This window comes from Symphalangus syndactylus, chromosome 23, assembly GCF_028878055.3.
Source record: "Symphalangus syndactylus isolate Jambi chromosome 23, NHGRI_mSymSyn1-v2.1_pri, whole genome shotgun sequence".
In the NCBI taxonomy this organism is placed as follows: Eukaryota; Metazoa; Chordata; class Mammalia; order Primates; family Hylobatidae; genus Symphalangus; species Symphalangus syndactylus.
The window spans coordinates 39311176-39332527 of NC_072445.2; the positions used below are offsets into that span (position 1 = coordinate 39311176).

Consider the following 21352-nt stretch of genomic DNA (forward strand, 5'->3'; position numbering starts at 1 on the left):
GCAATTTTTTTGAGAGTTCACTTGTAGATTTTCCCTCCCATCACTTTTATATGAAAGATCTACAGGAACACAAGCCTCTAAAGTGGTCTGTAGCAAGTGTGGGTTCGTTTTAGTTCACACAACTGAGAAATCATGCTTGGTACGGATGTTGTGGGGCTTTCTTTTCTCTTACTTGGTGGAAAAAAAAGTTCCTGCTTTTCACAAGAGGAGTCAAGGAGGCATCAGCAACACCCTTCCGTCTAAGGGGAGGTAACTGATACGTTTCAGGTGGCAAGGTGCTCATGGCCAGCACTGTCTGCTAACACCCAACCCCATTTTCACATAAATATCATACTGCCCTTTTAGATCTAGGTATTGTGAATGGGCTCATATAAGTTTCCTTAGAGATATATGAAAGTACATATTTTTTATAAAGCAAATGGGCAATATTTGTGTAACAACAATCTCCTGACTCATTTGATTGTTAAATCTCCATTTCAGAATGTTGATTTTTCCCCTGTCCCATAAAATCTTACTAGCATTAGTTTCTGGGAAAGGAGGAAGCTGTAATTGACTTGACACTGCTCCTGAGCTGGTTTCTATACTTTGTGTGAAGCAAGTTTTCTCTCAATAAAATACTTGACACCTCACATATAATAAGTCTTAGACTTCTTTCACTCTGAAGTTTGTATTTTTCAATGGTAAAACTAGCCTTCTATCCTTGTCCTGGTAAGTTTTAAACTTTTTAGTGTGTGAAGTATTTTTGTTAAGCTGGTACATTGGGGTTGTTGGGTTTGCCAATTTCTGCCAGTTGGGTTTTTTGTTTTTTTAATTCATTCGTGTTTTTAAGTCTATTCTAAAAGGCCACTTACAGATATTTTCCCGACTATCTTTCTACTACTCTTTCTTTCACTTTCCACTGCATCTCTTTGTCCCGGGTTCTCTGAGTGCTAGCACTGAATGTTGGCTTTCTGGCTGCAGTGTGGAGACACAGAGCCTTCCTGCCCTTCCCTCTACGTGTAGAAAACTGTGGTAAAGAAAGGCTTTGCAGGAGGAGCTGGGAGGAGGACAGGAAAAAATATTTGAATCTTGCTCTGTAAGTTTTGCAAGCTCACAACAGATAAACCTAAGGAGTTTTGTTTGCTTTGGTTTGGTTTGGGTTTTTTTTTAATATTATTGTTCCTTTACCTCAAGTGTTTTTTCATTTCAGTCACAAGACTTCCTTATGCCTAAAAAAATGCTTAAAATATTGTCTCATGAAATTAGGGTTGTTGAAGCAGGAATAATTTCATAAAGATCTATTGGAAGCCAAATGTCAGGATTGATGTAGGAAGACACACCGACGAAGTTGAGGGTGGTCCAAAGTCTGTTACAAGTTGGAAGGCTTTTGTAAGGAAGTTCAGGCGGAAAGAAAGGGGCTCTTCATATTGGAGTTGTCTTTTTTCATTGGAGGGTGCAATACAAAGGTTACAATCATTGGACACAGATGACAATATATAGACCAAAATATTTCATGCACAAAACAATCAGTAAAACTTTATGTTTCAGAAACAAATCCATATCCTTTTCGATGTCAAGAGGTTACATATTAATCACTACATCAAATTAGCTCAGAAGCTACACTGAAGCCGAATTACATCAACGTTTGGGCGTATGAGCAGATCTGGTTATAGGTTACAGAGGCATCCTTCAATCAGACGTTATCTTACGTGTAGGAAAAAGCAAGGACTATGATTGCTTATCTTTTAAGGAGCAGAGTGACTCAGGCAAGAGAGATGGGAGGCCGTGTGCTCAATCTTGTTTTGTCTTTGAAGCATCTTTCTGGAGAGCTGCAGGTCATCACAGAATCAGGGGCTTTGTGAAAGTATGCTAGCAAGCAGAAATGAGCAAACAAGGCTTCTTACATTTGCTACATTGTCTCACAATATAACACGTTAGGTAAAGGGTTGGATGTGACCAATAACTGCAGAGAAATGGAGCTGAGCCCATTTCATTGACTGTGCAGGGGTTGATGTGGATTCTCTGCTAAGACTGCATAACCAGTGGAAGCCATGGAGTATGCTGGGTGTGTCACAGCCTCACTTAGGCACAGGGTTTCCTTGTGTTTGTTCCAGGGAGGATGGTGGATTTTCCAGGGTACAGTCTGTCTGGTGCAGTCGCCTCCTTTCTATTCATCCTGCTGACAATGAAGCAGTCAGGTAGGATTCCTTTCTCCCTTTACTGTATAGTCTAATGTCCCAGTGAGCTAGTCTGGGTCCAAAGGTCTAGAACAACATCTAAGAGTGTAAGTCTGGGGCTAAGGCACCTGTATCCAAAAAGGAACTCCTCACTTTTAAGGAGCCTCTCCACTCCCAGCAGCTCCTCCACTCCTAGCTGAGTCACCTTTGGAAAGTTACTTGAGCACCTCATGCCTTAGTTCTTTCATCTTTGTAATGAGAATAACAGCAGTAACTACATCTCAGAGGCCAGCACAGGCTTTAGGATTAAATGAGACATTAAAAGCACTTGAATCAGTGGTTGCACCACGTTAAATTGTTAATTCACTCTAGTGCTTTGGGGTCAAGAAATGCAGCTGCTTCTTACCATAAATTAAGCTGCAATAAAAAAAAATACTTGGAAATAAGAAATTAGAAGAAGACCTCCAAGAAATGGACTTGGAAATCTCACTAGCTGAATTTTGACAGTCAAAATGTTGCACCTTGAAAAATAATTATTTAAAAATTCAGTGTCAAAAAAAAATCAGTGTCAGAAGGAAACGTCAGAGCCCTGAGGAACAAGCAGCATGGCGCAGTGGGAAAAAACACTGGACAGAGCGTCCGAGGGCGCAGGCTCTGCCTTGGCGCTGCAGAGCTAGTGTGATGCGATGAGGCTGCTGGCTTCTCTGTGCTTGTGCTGCAGCTCCCTACCCTGTAACAGTCAATCTGATGGAATGTCTTCAGTTCTAGCTTCATATTTAGACTTCATCAATGAAGAATACAAGCAGATCTCCACTTAGGCTCTTTAGCCACCTTTTGGGCAGCATCTATTTGATACCCAGCAGCTGCTAAGTAGGGTGAGGTTCGTCCCAGCAGGACTGGATCTGCACAGAGAAAGAGCACATGGCCCTGGAGCATTTAGGATGAGAAAGAACATAGCATACATGACATAAAATGACCAAACATAATGACATACATAACAGTTAAACATCTCTTCAATTTGCAGATAACAAGGAAGAGATCAGACATGTCTTAGAATTTGTTTGGAGCACTCAAAAATCTCTAGACAAACCAGTGTCCTTAATCCAGCACAAAATGTCCTTGTGAAAACTGCATTGTACATAGTCCCAGTAATTGGCCTCTTGCCAACTCCAGGCTCCCCAGGGGAAAAAAAAACCAGTTTCATATCTAAGAGAAGAGGAATCCTGAAAGGCTAAAAAAGCTAATAAATGGATTTATTATCTAAACTTCAGGAAAATAAAATGTTAATAACAAGAATAAGGTTTCCAATTTAAAAAGCCAATTTACATGAGAATAAATGACTCAAGGAATAAATAATTTACTTGAGAATAAAAACAACCCAGGTATGCTGGTGTTAATATGTTAAAGATGAAGAAGTTAGGACTTCAAATCTCAAAATCTTACCAAGAGTAATAGATTTGCCCCCAAATCACATAGCTGGTAGGTGACAGACAGCAACCTCACCCACATTTTTGAACTGCATTTGTTTTCAGTACACAAAATTGACTCTGTAACAAACAGATGTGCAAATCTTCATGCTGGATTTCTCTAAAACATTAAACATATATCTCTCCCTCTTCTAGTTGCCTCCATTTTGACAGGCTGGACACCCCAAAGCACGCATATGATTTTCTGATTGGCATTTCCTCATTCCTCCTTTTCACTTATTTTATAGAAGACTTTAGAGTCATTGGCCCTGCTCACCCTATCCTGGCCAGGGTTGGGGAAGATGCCCTCTTAACCTGCCAGCTACTCCCCAAGAGGACCGCAATGCGCATGGAGGTGAGGTGGTACGGCTCAGAGCCCAGCACACCTGTGTTTGCGTACAGGGATGGAGTGGAGGTGACTGAGATGCAGATGGAGGAGTACAGAGGCCGGGTAGAGTGGATAGAGAATGGCATTGCAAAGGGAAACGTGGCACTGAAGATACACAACATCCAGCCCTCTGACAACGGACAATACTGGTGCCATTTCCAGGATGGGAACTACTGTGGAGAAACAAGCTTGCTGCTCAAAGTAGCAGGTGAATATCTGGGGAAAGACACAGGGTCTCAAGAGGCAGAGATATATTAATTTGTGATAAGCTTTTTGACAGTTGAGCAATTCCTTTTGAATCATCAAGGTAATTCCTAATGCTTAGTCCTCTACCCTGATTTACTTAAAAATAAGTGGTTCTGGAGTCTTCAAAGCAAGCTTAGTGTTAAAATATTTTCCCAAATTTAATTTGCACAGTTTTGACTGTTCTTGAGGATTATTTGAAATCCATGACATGCAGTCTTTAGCAATTTTGCTGAGACACACATTTGTGCTACCTAAGGCTGGTGCGCAAGAGCAAACCAATTGCTGCGTGAGTGAACCCAGCTGACGTCCCCGCATCTGTATCACAGGGCATTGGTTGTTCTCTACCCAATCCCATCTATGCAGAAACTGAGACGTGAAAATGTTCTTTCTTTGTGAAATGCCCTCAGTTAGAAAGCTAGCAACAAGACTGAAGAGGCTAAGAATGTTGTGCTTTGGAGATTGTCATATACTAGTGTTCAATGAACTGGGGACTCACAGATGCTTTTGGACACACCCACTGTGAATGGGAAGGTTCTTCAGATTGCTGTTGTATTGGCTAAGCAGGAAGGGGTAGGGAGGAAGGGGACAACTGAAGAATGGATCTGTCTTATGAAAAGTAAACCATCATATGATTCCCTGACAGGGCTAACTCCTCCATGCTCTAAAGAGAAAATCAAGTAAATCCAATTACTAAGGTAAATGGGGAAAATCGTTCCCTGGAGATGTTAATGTCTCCAGCTGATACTGCTTCCTTCTTTACTTCCCTGGGAGGCTGTTTCCTCATAACTTTTTTTTCTTAACATCCATTACTGTTATTATGTTCAAGATGATTCAAAATGGATAGAGGAATACATATATTTCTGACATGGGGGGACAGGGAACGTACTGATGTATTTCAATATCAGGAACATTTACAAATAAGTCACACATTTTCTAAGGCTCCAAGGGAAGGGAACGGGTCTCTCCTTTATCAGCAAGTGATTAAGACAGAATTCCCATTTATGGAAAATATAGGCCCCTTAGTTTGGGTTTGGGAGTTTCATGTTAAATAGAGAAAAAAAAATTCATGATTTCATAAATTGTTCTAAACTAGGATTTCTCAAAACCATCTTACCCATTGAATAGAATATTTAGCTACAAATAACTCCTCTTGGAGAATAGAATATTTAGCTACAAATAATTCCTCATGGAGATTCGCATTTCACATGCTCCCGTTTATCCACTTGCTTCCGAAGATCACAGCCACCCGCAAAAGATGCAGGAAAAACAGGCCCCAGGGGAGTGATTTCTGACTTTGTGTTAAATATTCAGTCTAAATTGGGTTCGAGACATCATCTAAAATGTCAGACTACGTGCCCAATACAGATAATTTTAAGATGGAAAGGGCAGAGTTCATGGCACAGAGGAATTAATGCATAAATTATACCACATCTGTGTCTGCAGTACTAGAGGCATTGCAAAATGTCATGATGTCCCCCTTCTCTGATCCCCCTTTCTGGATCTGGAGAAAAGTACTGGTCAGATGCTAAAATGTAAAGACCCAGACCGGGGAACAAATAAAGTGTATCTGAACTCAGATTTGAATGGGGAGACTGTGGTCGACTTTCTGCTCCTCAGACTCCTGAACTCCGGCCATCTCCCTGTGAGCAACATCACTGGGATCTCAGCCTCTGTGATTTCTGCCTCTGTGGGCCCTGGGTGTCAGAGCTGTGGCTTCCCTCGCAGGTCTGGAGTCTGCCCCTAACATCCACATGGAGGGACCTGGGGAAAGTGGAGTCCAGCTTGTGTGCACTACAAGGGGCTGGTTCCCAGAGCCCCAGGTGTATTGGGAAGACATCCGGGGAGAGAAGCTGCTGGCCATGTCTGAGCATCACATCCAAGATGAAGATGGCCTGTTCTATGTGGAAGCCACCCTTGTGGTCAGGAACGCCTCTGCAGAGTCTGTGTCCTGCTTCGTCCACAACCCCATCCTCACTGAGGAGAAGGGGTCGGTCATCAGCCTCCCAGGTCAGTGCTCTGCCTGTAGGACCAACATGCTCAGATCAGCAGGAGAGGTCCCAGGGACTGCACCACAGCACCTCATATTTTTATCAAGAGACATTATCTATCATATAGTAATATTTATTGAAAGCTATAAAACATTTATGACTGGAAATATATGCACTACATTTTAATCGAATAGCTGTTATGGTGCTTCCGTTATTTTTGAGTTCTACCTTTCCTTCTTCTGCATTGATTGTTTTTACTCACAAGTATTCATTGCATTGTAAAGAAAATAAAGCTATATTTCTTCAACTGAAGTGTTTTCCTATGCTATCTTGTGCTGATTACTTCTAGAAATCTATCATATGAAGATAATCACAGATGTAGACAACTATTTGCATAATAGAATATTAATTATGGCCTTACTTATAAATAGCAGCAAAAATAACCAACCCCCCAATACAACAGTACAGTGTGGAATCTTGTCTTACTATACATTGTAGCATTAATGAAAAAGGATATTTTTAAATAATTTTAATGGTTGAAAAAATCCTCATGATGCACTATTCAATGATAAACATGACATCTACCTATAAATTGACATTTCCAATCACATAAAAATTATTGGCCTTAAATAACTTATAACTGCACTAAAACTTTCAGGATACCCTCCTCATTTGGGTATAAGTATACAGTTATTCATATAAATGGAAAGATTTAAAAAACTTTAAAATTAATGTTATATTTTAATTTTAAATGAAGCTGATTGTATATTACTTATAATTAGTCTCTCCACTTTGTAATTATAGGTGATACTGTTTATGTCCATATAATTTTGTACTTTCTGTGTATCTATAAAAGGAACATATGTTATTTTCATAGCTGATAGCTAAGTATTTATGCTGTAAATATCAGAAGAAACCAACAGAATCATGGGGAGATAGAAGTGACAGCATTTTTGTTGTGCAGAGAAAAGGAAAAAAAGCTATATCATTGGCTACTCTGTGGGAAAGAATCAGTATTTTTCTGCATTTAATTTTTTTATGAATTGAGCTTTCCTATATAATGTATAAATTGCTTTCTTTTTAAAAAAATAGTTTCCTTTCCCTTACACCAAATTCCTTAATATGTTATTCTTGTTCTTTTTCCAGAGAAACTGCAGACTGAGCTGGGTAAGTACGAGGTGCTGGCACACACCTGCGGAGGGAGCCTCTGCCCTCCCCAGCAGAGGGAGGGGAGCTACCACGAGACCATGTAACCCAGAGGAGAAACCGAGGCACGATTTTGCCAGGTTTTATGTTCATTAAATACCAGAGGAGACCAGCAAAGTGATGGCCTCATTCAAGGAGGTTTCAGCTGTGTTACCTGACACTTTGGGGGCTCATGGAGATTCCAGTGAGCATCAGATGGACACCTATAGGGAGCACGGCATCATCTCTGCTCTATGTGTTGAGGGGAAAGGGAGCTGCCTCAGAGTGTGTGGGGGATGACGGCAGACAGCTGGCCGGGCCTGGAGGCCCTTTGAAAACATTTCAAGTGTGAACAAGGGTAGCATCATTATGACAACCAGGGTTGCACCCACCACCTCCCTGCTCAACTCTGCTATGGGGTCCTGCACCTGCTCCTCACCCCAGTAGACCCCTAAGCTAATCACTATTGGGAGGGAGCTGTTACTTTCAGAGTGCAACCTGGGATCCTGTGACTGTGGCAATTTTTTTTTTTTTTTTTTTTTTTTGAGACGGAGTCTCGCTCTGTCACCCAGGCTGGAGTTCAGTGGCACGATCTCAGCTCACTGCAAGCTCCACCTCCCAGGTTCAGGCCATTCTCCTGCCTCAGCCTCCCAAGTAGCTGGGACTACAGGCGACCGCCACCACGCCTGGCTAATTTTTTGTATTTTTAGTAGAGATGGGGTTTCACCGTGTTAGCCAGGATGGTCTCAATCTCCTGACCTCATGATCCCCCCACCTCAGCCCCCCAGAGTGCTGGGATTACAGGTGTGAGCCACCACACGGGCCTTTTTTTTTTTTTTTTTTGAGACGGAGTCTCACTCTGTCTCCCAGGCTGGAGTGCAATGGCGCCATCTTGGCTCACTGCAACCTCTGCCTCCCAGGTTCAAGCGATTCTCCTGCCTCAGCCTCCTGAGTAGCTGGGACTGCAGGCACGTGCCACCACACCCAGCTAATTTGTTTTTTGTTTTGTTTTTTGGTGGGGTTTTTTTTGTATTTTTAGTAGAGATGGGATTTCACCATGTTCGCCAGGATAGTCTCGATCTCCTGACCTCGGGATCCGCCGGCCTTGGCCTCCCAAAAGGCTGGGATTACAGGCATGAGCCACTGCACCCAGCCTAATTTTTGTTTTTTAAATCTTGGAGTTGGACTGAGGGTATTATTTTGCTGTACCTGAGATAAGTGGTTTAAAACATAACCAGCCAATGTCTGAGCCTCTTTGAATTTCCCCTTTACCTCCTTACTTGCTCCCACCTTTTTATGGCCTCTTCTCCCAGCCCAAGGCAACCAGCCTGCCTCCCTGCCTAGGTGCATAAAACGTGGATCCCTTATGTCCTCTTTCCATCAATACCTTGCTCTCCATCAAGTCACCTGCTCCAGGAATGTGTGCCCATGTGTGTGCTTTAGGTGAGTTTAAGCACACCTTTCAGCCCACAAAAGAGTTTTTGAGGAAAATCAGGATAACAAACACAACCCAATCTCTACCAGAGTCTACTATGGCACCTTCAACCACATTAGGCCATAAACATAAAGGGAAGGGTTCCTGGAAGGCTCAAAGTAACTCCACAATCTGGAGAGAGACACATACCTGTGTACCTTACCCTTCTGAGATCAGGAAGCCAAGCTAGTGTTTGGGGCAGGTTGACACAAGTCTGTCTCTCAAGGTTTTAGGGGAAGAGTCACTCCTCTGAGTTCTCTGAGACCCACTGGAGACCCAGCACACAAAATACGACCCCATGTCCTGTTGTTCCTAAGTCATGGTGACCTTCCAGGGCCACAATTAACCAAGGTGGAAAGATGGAGCTTCCCTTTGCTTCCTGTCAGGTGGGAGAGGAGGGCTCTGGGCACGGAAGCTCTGCAGTTGCGCTCTGGTGATGGGACACCCAGCTCTCTATGGAAGTCCTAACACTGAAATCGCTGCTCGTACTCTTACAAATAATGTTTTCCATTTATAAAAATAATAGTTTTTAAAAATATTAATTGTATGCCAGGCATGATGCTGAATGTGTTATGGGAATTATTTCATTTTTTCTTACAATAATTATAAAGTTTAATTGCTTTATCCTCATTTTACAGCTAAGAAACAATCTTAGAGACATACATGGTTTGCCAAAAATCATGAAGAAATGGTGGTTGACCTTCTAATCTACATCTGTCTAACTTAAGAGTGCAAGTCCTTAATTACTTACGTGTGACTTTGTCAGCTCATTCATCTCTATTTTTCTCATCTTTAAAGTGAACAGGTTGAATTTAATCTCTAATGTAGTGTCCAGTTCTAAGAGATTAGATATAACTTAGCATATTTGAGAAATGAGATAGTGCATTAATTGAATATGCTGATTGAAAGAGGATTATGTGGTATGATGATGAGATTATCAGGTTTCGAGGAATCAGTGTATAATTCAGTATACTTCACACTCCAGAAGGGAATTAATTTTTCAATGGATATTCAGAAGGCATTTCAGAACATACATACAATAACCAAAACAAAACAAAGCAATACATTTCAGCACAAAATTGTCTGGAAGGCTGTGTACAAAACTGTATAGAAAAAGGAGGTTAACTACTGCATGTTCACACTTGTAAGTGGGAGCTGATTGACGAGAACACATGGATGCATGGCAGGGAACAACACACACTGGACACCTGTTGGGGGATGGGGGGAGGGAGAGCATCAGGAAGAATAGTTAACAGATGCTGGGCTTAACACCTGAGTGATGGGATGCCCTGTGCAGTAAGCCACCATGGCACACGTTTACCTATGTAACAAACCTGCACATCCTGCACATGTACCCCGGAACTTAACATTGAAAGAAAAAAACAGAGGGTTAGGCATAGCAGCTCCCAAGGAGCTTATATTCTAGTAGAACATCAATTACTAACAAACAGGGCTGCGTGATTTTTCTAGCACTTTAAACTTTAGCTTTACTTGGATTCTGGACAAAAGGAGTTTTGTCTGTATCTATAATGCACCAAATTAATTGAATCTCCATACTTAAATTTTGCTTCCTTCAGTCTCCATTGAAGTCAATCTTAGCTCTTAATTACCTATGTCAGGCAGGGCAAGCCAGTTTAAGATCTGATATGTGCCACAGGTCACGGACAGGGAATAAAATCCTCATATGGATAAAGGAGATGAGGAAACAGTCTGTTTTATTAAGTAATTTACCATAAGACATGTGGATGGAGAAACAGCCCCAAACTAATCCCTAGTCCATTTTTTCTGATTCTTGTCTTCAGACTTTAATAGATACATAGGAGAGGAAAAGAATATTGTTTTAGGCAAAATTACAGGACAAAGCAAACAAAATGCTGGAAATAACTGGGAGTCAACTATTACCTGGAATGGAAGGTAATAATCTGAAAATTCAAATTGTGTTGACAGTGACTTTCCTCTCTACAAAGGTAGCTGGCAGTTTTTGGCCAATGACATAATGGGATGTTAACGCCTTTGGCCAGTGACTCTGTGCAGAGAACCTACAATTTTATGCTTGTGTTTCTATTATAAATGATCACACCTTATGCAAAACCATTCTTATCATTTAATAGAAAAGGACGACACTTAATTTAGAATAGAGAAAAATTGGCATGGGCAGGGCCTGATGAGAATGGAAAATGTAACATAGCTTGGGCCCAGGAAAGCCCTCAGAGAACATCTTTCCCCACTTGGCACAGTGGGAGAATTAGACCCCTTTTTTACATTCATCATTGTTTCACAATTTGTACTTTGCCGACTTCCCCAATTATTGATCTTAAAATGTTAATCTTAATTTTCAAAATCATTTGAGGACATTCAACTGGTGTGTGTCTATAACTCCACCCATGTGGGGCATTGGGAAAATAAAATATAGTGGCTGGACCAGACTTACAAGGTACTATAAAGACTACCTAGAGGAAAGCTTCTTCAAATATCATTACCAAAAATCCTCATGAGACACGTTTTTAAACCCCTCCCTATTACCACGTCAGAGGGTGGAGATGGCTCCAATGCCTTCAAGTCTCACAGGTCTGTGTGCCTCTGCTCACACTGCAGGGTCTTCCAGGCACTTAATGCAAACTATTTTGTTCAACGCTGAAACATTACGATTTTGGTAGTTTTATAGCAAATTTATAGTTTAAGAAACTGAGGCATTAAGAAGTAGTTTAAGACAGATTAAGAAGTAGTTTAAAATCATAAAGAATGGAAGTGTCAGAAGAAAAACTTTAGACAGACTAAATTTAGCAGAGTCTAACTGAGCAAGGGCATCCCAAAGGCAAACTAAACAAGGCATCCCTCAGAATCAGAACGGTTTCAGAGAATTCAAAGCAGCAATTTGGTCAGACAGCATTTATGGACAGAACATGGAAATAAGGTACAGAAAACAGAAGTGAGGTCAGAGACAGCTCTACTGGTTGCAGCCTGGCGTTTGTCGATTTGAACAGGGTTTCAACAGTTGGCCGCCTGCAACTGACAGAAGTGCAGCAGCTGCTACTCAGCTATTTATTACAAAAGTGTACTCCTAAGTTAGGCTTAGCTCCTAAGTTAGGCTTATTCATAAAATAATTTTGCAATTAAAGCTCCCAGAATAAAATGAGCAATTTATAAATTTGGCCCCAGGATGCCTCTGTACCTGAGTGCTTATGTAACAAACTGCAGCCTAAGTTAGGCTTTCAGTAGTTGACGTACCAAGTTAGATTGCAGTTTGTTATATAAGGAGTCAGGTACAGAGGCATCTGGGGCCAAATTTATAAACTGTTCACTTTGTTCTGGGTGTTTTTTGTTTGTTTGTTTTTAGACAAAGTCTCGCTTTGTCACCCAGCCTGGAGTGCAATGGCATGATCTCAGCTCACTGCAACCTCTGCCTCCGGGGTTCAAGCAATTCTTCCACCTCAGCCTCCTGAGTAGCTGGGATTACAGGCACCCACCATCATGCCCGACTAATTTTTGTATTTTTGTAGAGACGGGGTTTCACCATGTTGGCCAGGCTGGTCTTGAACTCCTGACCTCTGGTGATTCACCCACTTCGGCCTCCCAAATTGCTGGGATTATAGATTTGAGCCACCATGCCTGGCCTATTCTAGGAGTTTTAATTGCAAAATTATTTTATTATTGGTCTGTAAACTGAAAAAAAATACAGGTAGAAGTAGGTAGGGATTCAATTACTATTTTACTCGGACTGACACACATCATGGAATGATTCCTCCTTAAAGAAGAACAACCTCTATCCTGAGTCCATGAAACCCCCACCTAACCTAAGGATGACCTCGAACCTCACAGCAACCCTGGGATGCTCATGGTTTCTAAACTCCAATGGAGCTGTTCTTAGAGACGACATTATTGGTTCCATTTTGATTCTTTCATTGTGTTTTGTCCACTCTATTTAATAGCTTCTTTAAAAGCGATTGGACCTTCCTAGCCCATCCTTGTCAGAGTGGGAGAAGATATACAGCTAACCTGCTACCTGTCCCCCAAGGCGAATGCACAGAGCATGGAGGTGAGGTGGGTCCGATCCCACCGTTACCCTGCTGTGCATATGTATATGGATGGGGACCATGTGGCTGGACAGCAGATGGCAGAATACAGAGGGAGGACTGTGCTGGTGAGTGACGCCATTGACGAGGGCAGACTGACCCTGCAGATACTCAGTGCCAGACCTTCGGACGACGGGCAGTACCGCTGCCTTTTTGAAAAAGATGATGTCTACCAGGAGGCCAGTTTGGATCTGAAGGTGGTAGGTAAGAATTCTAGATAGATATTTTGCATTCAATACCTGCTCCTACCACTTTAATATGCTAGTTCCTGGACAATTTCTCTGACATTTGAAATTTTCTTAATGCTCATTCATCATCAAATTTATATCAAATTCTCCAGTGTGTGAAACTGTCAAAGTTACTTCAAATCCACAAACTCAAATGGATGAAATGTAATTATTTGGGCATAGAACTTGTATCTTCTCCAGTATCTTCAAAAACTGACCATATCTTTAAGGAAATCTGAGTACCTTACTACATATTTTACAAAGACTCATTGTTTCACAGTGTGTTATTAGAATTCTGGGAAATGCAATAAAATTCTAGAAACTGTAATCATTTGAAGACTAAACTGGATCCACTGTGTAAACCAAAATTATAAATATTGACAGTTTTGGCAGGGACAGGGGAAGAAAGATGAAATCACTCCCTGCAGCATCATTTCCCACTGTCCGTGTGTGTGAGAATTGAAATGTCCAAGGTTAGCAGATGCCATTGAGTACATATAGGCCCAAGTCTTGGATATGCTACATGTTTCTCCCATGGATTTTGATTCTAAATTAATAAACACGTTTAGCCACGGGAGCGTATATTGAGAAGTTTCATCAGCCTCGTATTTTCTGCCATTGGACGTAGATATTTACAATGTTTCAATTTTTGAGAATATCCTCCTACTCCCTATTTTAATCCTGTCCATGTGACCCATGCCCTGGCCATAGTTATTTTGTTCTCAGGGACAGAATAAATGTTGGATTTGAACATTTACCTTACCTCTTAATCATCCCAGAATGATTTAGGCATACAAAGAATAAAAATAAGCAAACAAACAAAACAAGAAAATGCTCCAGTCAGCCTCATCCCTAAGTGGAGTGCAATCCCCCTTAAGCTTTGCTCCCTTCCCCAAGCCCTCCACATCCCCTTCTTTCCTCCCAGTAAAATTGCTGCCCACTCATCCACTTGAAAGGACTCCAGGTTTTGGTTCCTTTTTCTCTGTCCCCAGATCTGGGTTCTTCCCCACTGATCACTGTGGAGGGGCAAGAAGATGGAGAAATGCAGCTGATGTGCTCTTCAGATGGGTGGTTCCCACAGCCCCACGTGCAGTGGAGGGACATGGAAGGAAAGACGATACCATCATCTTTCGAGGCCCTGACTCAAGGCAGCCATGGGCTGTTCCACGTGGAGACATTGCTAAGGGTCACAAACATCTCCACTGTGGACGTCACTTGTTCCATCAGCATCCCCTTTTCGGGCAAGGAGAAAATCGCAACTTTTTCTCTCTCAGGTTGGTGATTCCTTATGTTCCTTCAGGTTTGGAAAATAAATATGAAGACCAACTCAGACTTACTCATCGTATTGCTCTTCCTTTTTGATTTTTATTTGCTGCTCTCTGACGAGGTCTCCTGCTATCCTCTGCAAAGCTGGTTTTCAGGACACCCAGGGATTCTACTCCCCTGAGTTTCTCTCTGACACCCTCAACTAGCGCCCTGCAATCATATTTATCATTGGATATACACTAAATTCTCGTAATTGACCCTGTCTTCACTCTCTCTAAATTCCCTTCTTCTGATGTGAAAACAATTAAATTACAGAACTTTGTGTTTTCCCCCTCATGGGGGATTTTCTTCTGGATTAGAAACTGATTTTTATTAATACCATCTTCATGGTTGCGGCTTGAGTAATTTTATCCTTTCCTCCTCAAGTCATTCCAGTGATTGTGTGATATAGTTGGAAGAGAGAAGGGAAAACAACTTGTCTGTGCATGTGTACATTTCTGAGATGAGCAAACACGAAATACTTGCATTCTCTCCTCTGCATCTCCAGAGCAGGGAGGAGCAGGCCAACTGCCTCCCGGGAGGCCCAATTCTCTCCCTTCTCTCCAGCCTAGAAGCTGCTCAGATGAAAAGCGCAATCTTAATATTGTCCCAGTTTCACAGTTTCATGGGATTCTTGGGTTTCCATTTTAGAGTCCAGGATGACGTTTTTGGGGAAGACACTGCTTGTTTGGGGATTGCTTCTTGCTGTGGCTGTAGGCCTGCTCAGGAAGAGGAGCTGAAAGAGGTAAGTCAGGGAAACAGAAACAGCAGAGCACACTGCAGTGGGAACCGTACTGCGTACTTCCCCGAGCCTCCCTTTCCACAAGTCACCTACGGGAGGCAGTCAGTGAATATCCAGTAACTAAGGAAATGTGAGAAACAGGAAAGCCCAGGGCTTATCATGCAATCCAGGCTCAGTGATGCATGAGGTCAGTGTTTCCACTTGTAATAGAAGCAAAATGATTAAAAGATAATGATTTGATTTCCTGCTGCCCATTCCCCAGTGATCTAATTAAGGAAGAAGAAAAAAGTGAGTGGTACAGCCATCCTTGTTTTCAAGGCTGAGAGCTGAGGTTCACTGAGATTTGTTGGCATGAACAATTTCCTATGATCTTTAAAAATGTGGTGACCTACTTGTTGGTGATTTCTGTGTTGGTGACTTCTCGTGTTAGGGAGGCTGTTTTGTGTGCTCTAGAAAGTGCTTCCACTTTAAATTTCTTATGTCCGTGAAACACTTGTCTTCCCATTTGGCTGTTAATAGAATGAAATTATATTGATTAATTATCAGAATGGATTCTCTTTCTTTACAGTGAATGTGACATTCGCTTGAAACACAGCTCACCTGAAACTGATTTCTTCTGAACAAAACAAGAGTGTGATCCATGGACATTCAGGCAGCCAGATATCCCACAGAGATCTGATATCTGCTCCATGGGCCAGGGGGAACTCCTGTCAGGGAGCTGGTACTGAGAGGTGGAGACTGGGGACGGGGCACGATGGGTCCCGGAGGTTGCCAAGCACATGTTGCAAGGAAAGAGTCGTCTCTGTGTCACCTGACAGTGAGTTTTAGGCAACGGATTGCAAAAGAAATGAGTTCTGGGCCATCCCCTCTCTTCCAAGCCCCATCCCCTTGAAGGTGGCCCCTGAACAAGTCAGAATCCTCCTGACCATGCCTCTGAATACCTCTCCTCTTATATAACATGGTTGGCAAGTGCCCTATCTACACCTTCCCCAAAACTTCCTTCTCTGGGACTCTGCACCCCGCTTCATTCTTTAGTTCCCTAATGTAGGTTCTCTGGACATTTTTTCTGTACCCACAAGAACATCTCCAACATATCAGGAAAATAACAATCTGGGATTCTGGAAACCAGAATGATATTCTGAGTCCTGATCATTTCTCCTTTCTCTAACTGCTTGAAGGGGGCTCCCATGATCATCGAAGTACCAACTCAAGGTGTTTTAATTCTACTCAGGAAAATCTGCTGGAGACTGATCTTTTCAGAGACCTATCCTGTTCCAGGTTCTCTGAGATCCGGCCTATCAATCACAATCTGACATCTGATAATCAAGGACCCTTAGAAAACCCCATGGGAAATACAATTTAGCCTACAGGAAGAAATGAAAGGAATAATCAAGTATTTGGTCAGTTTCTTTTTTTCTGTTTCTTTTTTTTTTTTTTTTCTGAGACAGAGTGTCACTCTGTCACCCAGGCTGGAGTGCAGTGGCGTGATCTCAGCTAACTGCAACCTCTGCCTCCCGGGTTCAAGCGATTCTCTTGCCTCAGTCTCATGAGTAGCTGGGATTACAGGTGTGTGCCACCATGCCCAGCCTATTTTTGTATCTTTAGTATAGATGGAGTTTCACTTTGTTGGCCAGGCTGGTCTCAAACTTCTGGCCTCAATTGATCCACTCGCCTTGGCCTCCCAAAGTGCTGGAATTACAGGCATGAGCCATCACACCTGGCCTGATCAGTTTATTTAAGATGGTGACAATTAATTGTCCACATAGGTGGAACTGAGAAAATTTAAAAAAAAAAAATACAGTTAAAAAAAGTGAGAGAAAATACAGCTGCATAAGAGGGAGAAAAATCTGATCACTAAAATATAATCTTGAAAATCTTATGAAGTGTTGTAAAATCCCTCCTCCAGACTTTTTGAGAAAGTTAATATAGGAAATTGAGTCAGGAAAAAAATTTTAGACTTCCCGATCCAAGCGAAAAATTATTTATCATCTATATGAACATGTCAATTTTATCATTAGAGCAAAATAAAGTGCACAATTTAAAATTAATGATTATAAAAGAAACAAATATAAGCAGTACATGTAACACAGTAAAAATATTTTAAAGTCATAATGAGTTCAAGAAGATAAACTATATGTGGAAGACGGAAGAATGTCAACAAGACTTTTGGAAAGAATGTTATGAAGTGAGAAGACGAAGGCCTGCCAGTGACGCTCTGCTGCTCTCCAGGATGGCAGACATCAGGTGCACCGCGGTCCCGTGCGGATCACTCATGAACTGCACTCTGGACTTGCTCTTCTGGAACATCATTTTTTTTTCTATTTTTAAACTCATAAATTTAAACACATAAATGTTAGAAACTACACATTATTCTTCCACAAATGTTTACACATTAATTTTAATAAACTTTTTAAAATTGTGGTAAAATATATAACACAAAATAAAACTTACCCTTTTAACCATTTTAAAGTGTACAGTTCTGTGGTATTGTGTACATGATATTGCTGTGTGACCATCACCATCACTTTCTAGTTCCAGAATATTTTCATCGCCCTAAAGGAAACTCCATACCCACTAAGCAGTTACTACCCATTTTTCACCCCCTACTCCCCAGGTAATCTACTTTCTGTCCCTATGAACTTTTCTATTCTGAGTATTTTATATAAATGGAACCATAAAATATCTGTGTATGTGTATGTGGCTTCTTTCCCTTAGCCTAATATTTTTAGAGTTCTTCCATGTCATAGCATGTATCAGTGCTTCTTTCCTTTTTTAAAAAAATTTAACAGGCATTAAAGAACAGTTTTAGATTTATAACAAAATAAAATGGAAAATCCAGAGAGCTCCTAGATCCCTCCTCTCTTCCCCCATTTCCGCTATTATTAATATCTTACATTAGCGTGCCACATTTGTTACAACCCTTGAAAGAATAGTGACACATTATTTTCAACTAAAGTCCACAGTTTACACTAGGTTCACTTTTTGTATTATATGATCTCTGGAGTTTAACAAATGATTTTTACATTTATATTGATCTATCTTTATATTTATGAAGACTTAAATTTATTAGTAAATATACTAGGTTTACCTGAAAATATTTTAACATTATTTTGATTTAATGTAATTAAAAATAATTTATTGCACAACATCTAAAGGTTAACTATTATCTTTCACTTACTTTTGAGTCTTCTTTCCTAGTGAATGTAGCTCTTTGCTTGTTAGTCTGTGCTCGTGAAGGCCCTATGAATAAATATATTCACTTTCCAGGGAGAAAATCTCACGAAAATTGGTTTTTATCAGTCACATTCTCTCACTGTATATTAGAAAACATACTTTCCTATGGCTTTCCCAATTGGTGATTAATTTACTTTCTGAGTTCCAGTTCCAGTTAGAAAAGCCACAGGAAGGAGAGGGGTTGGGGGCGTGAGGATGATGCCCCAGTCACTGGAAGTCTCTGTGGCTGATGGGTGGGTAATTGGGTTGGTGCCTCAGGATACAGTTCCCTCCCCTCCTGGTGTATAGACAGCTGGGTGTAGTCATTAAAGCGGGGCCACTCTCAGAATACATGTGCAGATTGGCTGGATCTCAGTTTCAGGGAGAGGACAGGAGGAAGCCACAGAGACTAAATTGTTAACTCCCTGACATTTTCCTCCTTTGTCAGTACAATTTAACTTCCAGGAGGATAGTGATTTTTCCTTCTTTTTTGTCTAGCCCCACAACCTATAAAAATGACAGATATTGATTGATCAATAAACATTTGTAAAATGCATGAATTGTCTCAAAAAGTGATATTTATTGAATATCTTACCTGTTGAATGTACTATGCTAAGGCCTAGAGATACAATCCTTAATAAGACATAATTCCTTCCCTCAGGTCTTTTTTGCAGTGGAGTCACTCTGTTTTTGGAATGTCTTATTATACCTTCATAAACTTTACTAAAAATGGGAGTGCCAGAGTAGTCCAGCAATAAAGAATTAATTGATATAGCCAGGTGGTGAATTCACTTTTCCAGAAAGGATAGGCCACTTGGAGACTCTGCACCACTTATTGATTTACTCAAAGCTACAAATGAAAATAAGATGGACACTGTTATCCCTGACATGTCTAAAGCTCTGAGTCCAACAGGCCATCTACCTTCACATTTTCTACCTTGTCCACCTCCAGCCACTGCTGCCCAGTCTCTAGGCTTAGAAGGACAAACACCCATTAAAATGAGTAAAGAAGTGACAAGTTAAGAATCTTGCTGTAGAAAAAATAAGAATTTAGACTCTGAAGAAGAGATAGTAAAAACTCCTCTTGAACCTCATGCTGAATGTCCTAAGTGTATAAAAAAGTAAAATGTCTAAGGCTGAACCTGTCACCCTTCGTGTTCTATACCACAGTTCCACCTCATTTGTTCCTGTTTTGTTGTTACCCCCACGTTTAGGGCTCGCATGTCCAGAAATCCCTTCTCATCCACCATGTCCATTTGATTTTAACTATTAATATTTTATCACCATTTATTTACCTCTGTCCTGCCTTGATTATTTCTTGATGAAATATGTAAGCCTCCCTTTAGGGTCAGTGAAATTAGGACTAGGCTCTGGATTGATTCTTCCTGGCTTCGAATACTGGCTTTGCCACTTAGTGTGTGACGCAAAATTTCACCAAGGAGATACATCTGCAGGAGAGGTTGTTAGAGGGACTTGTGGTTTACAGATCTGCAAATACTGTAGAAAAAAAACTAAGGGGATCTCTTCCAACATCAAGAAGAAAGGGATCATTTAACAGGAGAAGCTCGGCTGGGTGCGGTGGCTCATGCCTGTAATCCCAACACTTTCTGAGGACAAGGCGGGCAGATCACAAGGTAAAGAGATGGAGACCATCCGGGCCAACATGGTGAAACCCTGTCTCTTATACTAAAAATACAAAAATTATGGTTTCCAGCTTCATCCATGTCCCTACAAAGGACATGAACTCATCCTTTTTTATGGCTGCATGGGAATTGAACAATGAGAACACCTGGACACAGGGCAGGGAACATCCCACACCAGAGTCTGTCGTGGGGTGGGGGGAGGGGGAGGGATAGCATTAGGAGAAACACCTAATGTAAATGATGAGTTGATGGGTGCAGCAAACCAACATGGCACATGTATACATGTGTAACAAGCCTGCACATTGTGCACATGTACCCTAGAACTTAAAAGTATTAAAAAAAATACAAAAATTAGCTGGGCATGGTGGTACATGCCTATAGTCCCAACTACTCAGGAGGCTGAGGCAGGAGAATCGCTTGAACCTGGGAGGCGCAGGTTGCAGTGAGCCGAGATCGCACCACAGCACTGCAGTCTGGTGACAGAGTGAGACTCCATCAAAAAAAAAAAAAAAAAAAAAAACCACAAACAACAGGAGAAGCTCATATTCTATATCCTTGAAGACAAACTTGATGATAAACAGCTGGAGAAGTCTTAGATGCAGCAAGGACAAGGGAAACCCTCAACAGTGGGTAGAACAGGTCAGGAAGAAAAAGAATGTTACTGTTAGCAATGACTCTTGCTACAGATGTTTCTTTATTTCTACTTTACTGCTTTCTCTCCTAAAGTATAAACTGCAACATTGACTCCTCTTTCATTCACATTCTCACATAGGACACAATTCTGGACTTGCTGACCAGTGAGAACTTACTAAAGAAAAGGGCTCTTTCCTTCCAGAAGGCTTGGGCTCCTCCTCCAATGATTTACAATTATTCATGAGCCTTCTCCGTCCCTTGTCAAAGTCCAAGATTAGTAGTTGATGGTACACTAGAGCCTGAAGAGCAAACACCCTAAACTATTAAAGGACTTGAACAGATTCCTGTGCATCTCCAACAGTGGTAACGTAGTGAGACTTCACTCTACTGCAATACTTCCCTTCAAACGCCTCCCTTCCTCCATATTTGATAACAAAAATAGTAAGAAGAGATTTCCTCTGTAAACGTAGCTTTAAAATTATATACTCCAACACACACTCAGCATGAAAACAGATGAGAAACGCATGTGCTTGTTTGGAGTTTTCTTGTGAGAAATAGTTGCTGCCCACAAATGGTAGCACTGGAGGAAATTTCCCTGGACATTTTCCAGTTC

The 21352-nt window shown here is 41.3% G+C and overlaps 1 protein-coding gene and 1 long non-coding RNA gene across 2 annotated transcripts; one reads left to right on the plus strand and one right to left on the minus strand.

Moving 5' to 3' along the window:
- Window positions 1-450: 450 nt before the first annotated feature.
- LOC134735700 (uncharacterized) lies at window positions 451-15886 on the minus strand. Its single transcript, XR_010119080.1, has 3 exons — window positions 15851-15886; window positions 15643-15759; window positions 451-3058 (listed from the first exon to the last, which is right to left on the minus strand). It is a non-coding gene; the product is annotated as an uncharacterized lncRNA (long non-coding RNA).
- On the plus strand, window positions 2099-15248 carry BTNL2 (butyrophilin like 2). Its single transcript, XM_055264735.2, is given in 7 exon segments — window positions 2099-2177; window positions 3871-4218; window positions 5982-6263; window positions 7391-7411; window positions 12833-13180; window positions 14196-14477; window positions 15160-15248. Coding segments are annotated over 7 exon segments (1449 nt in total).
- Window positions 15887-21352: the final 5466 nt, after the last annotated feature.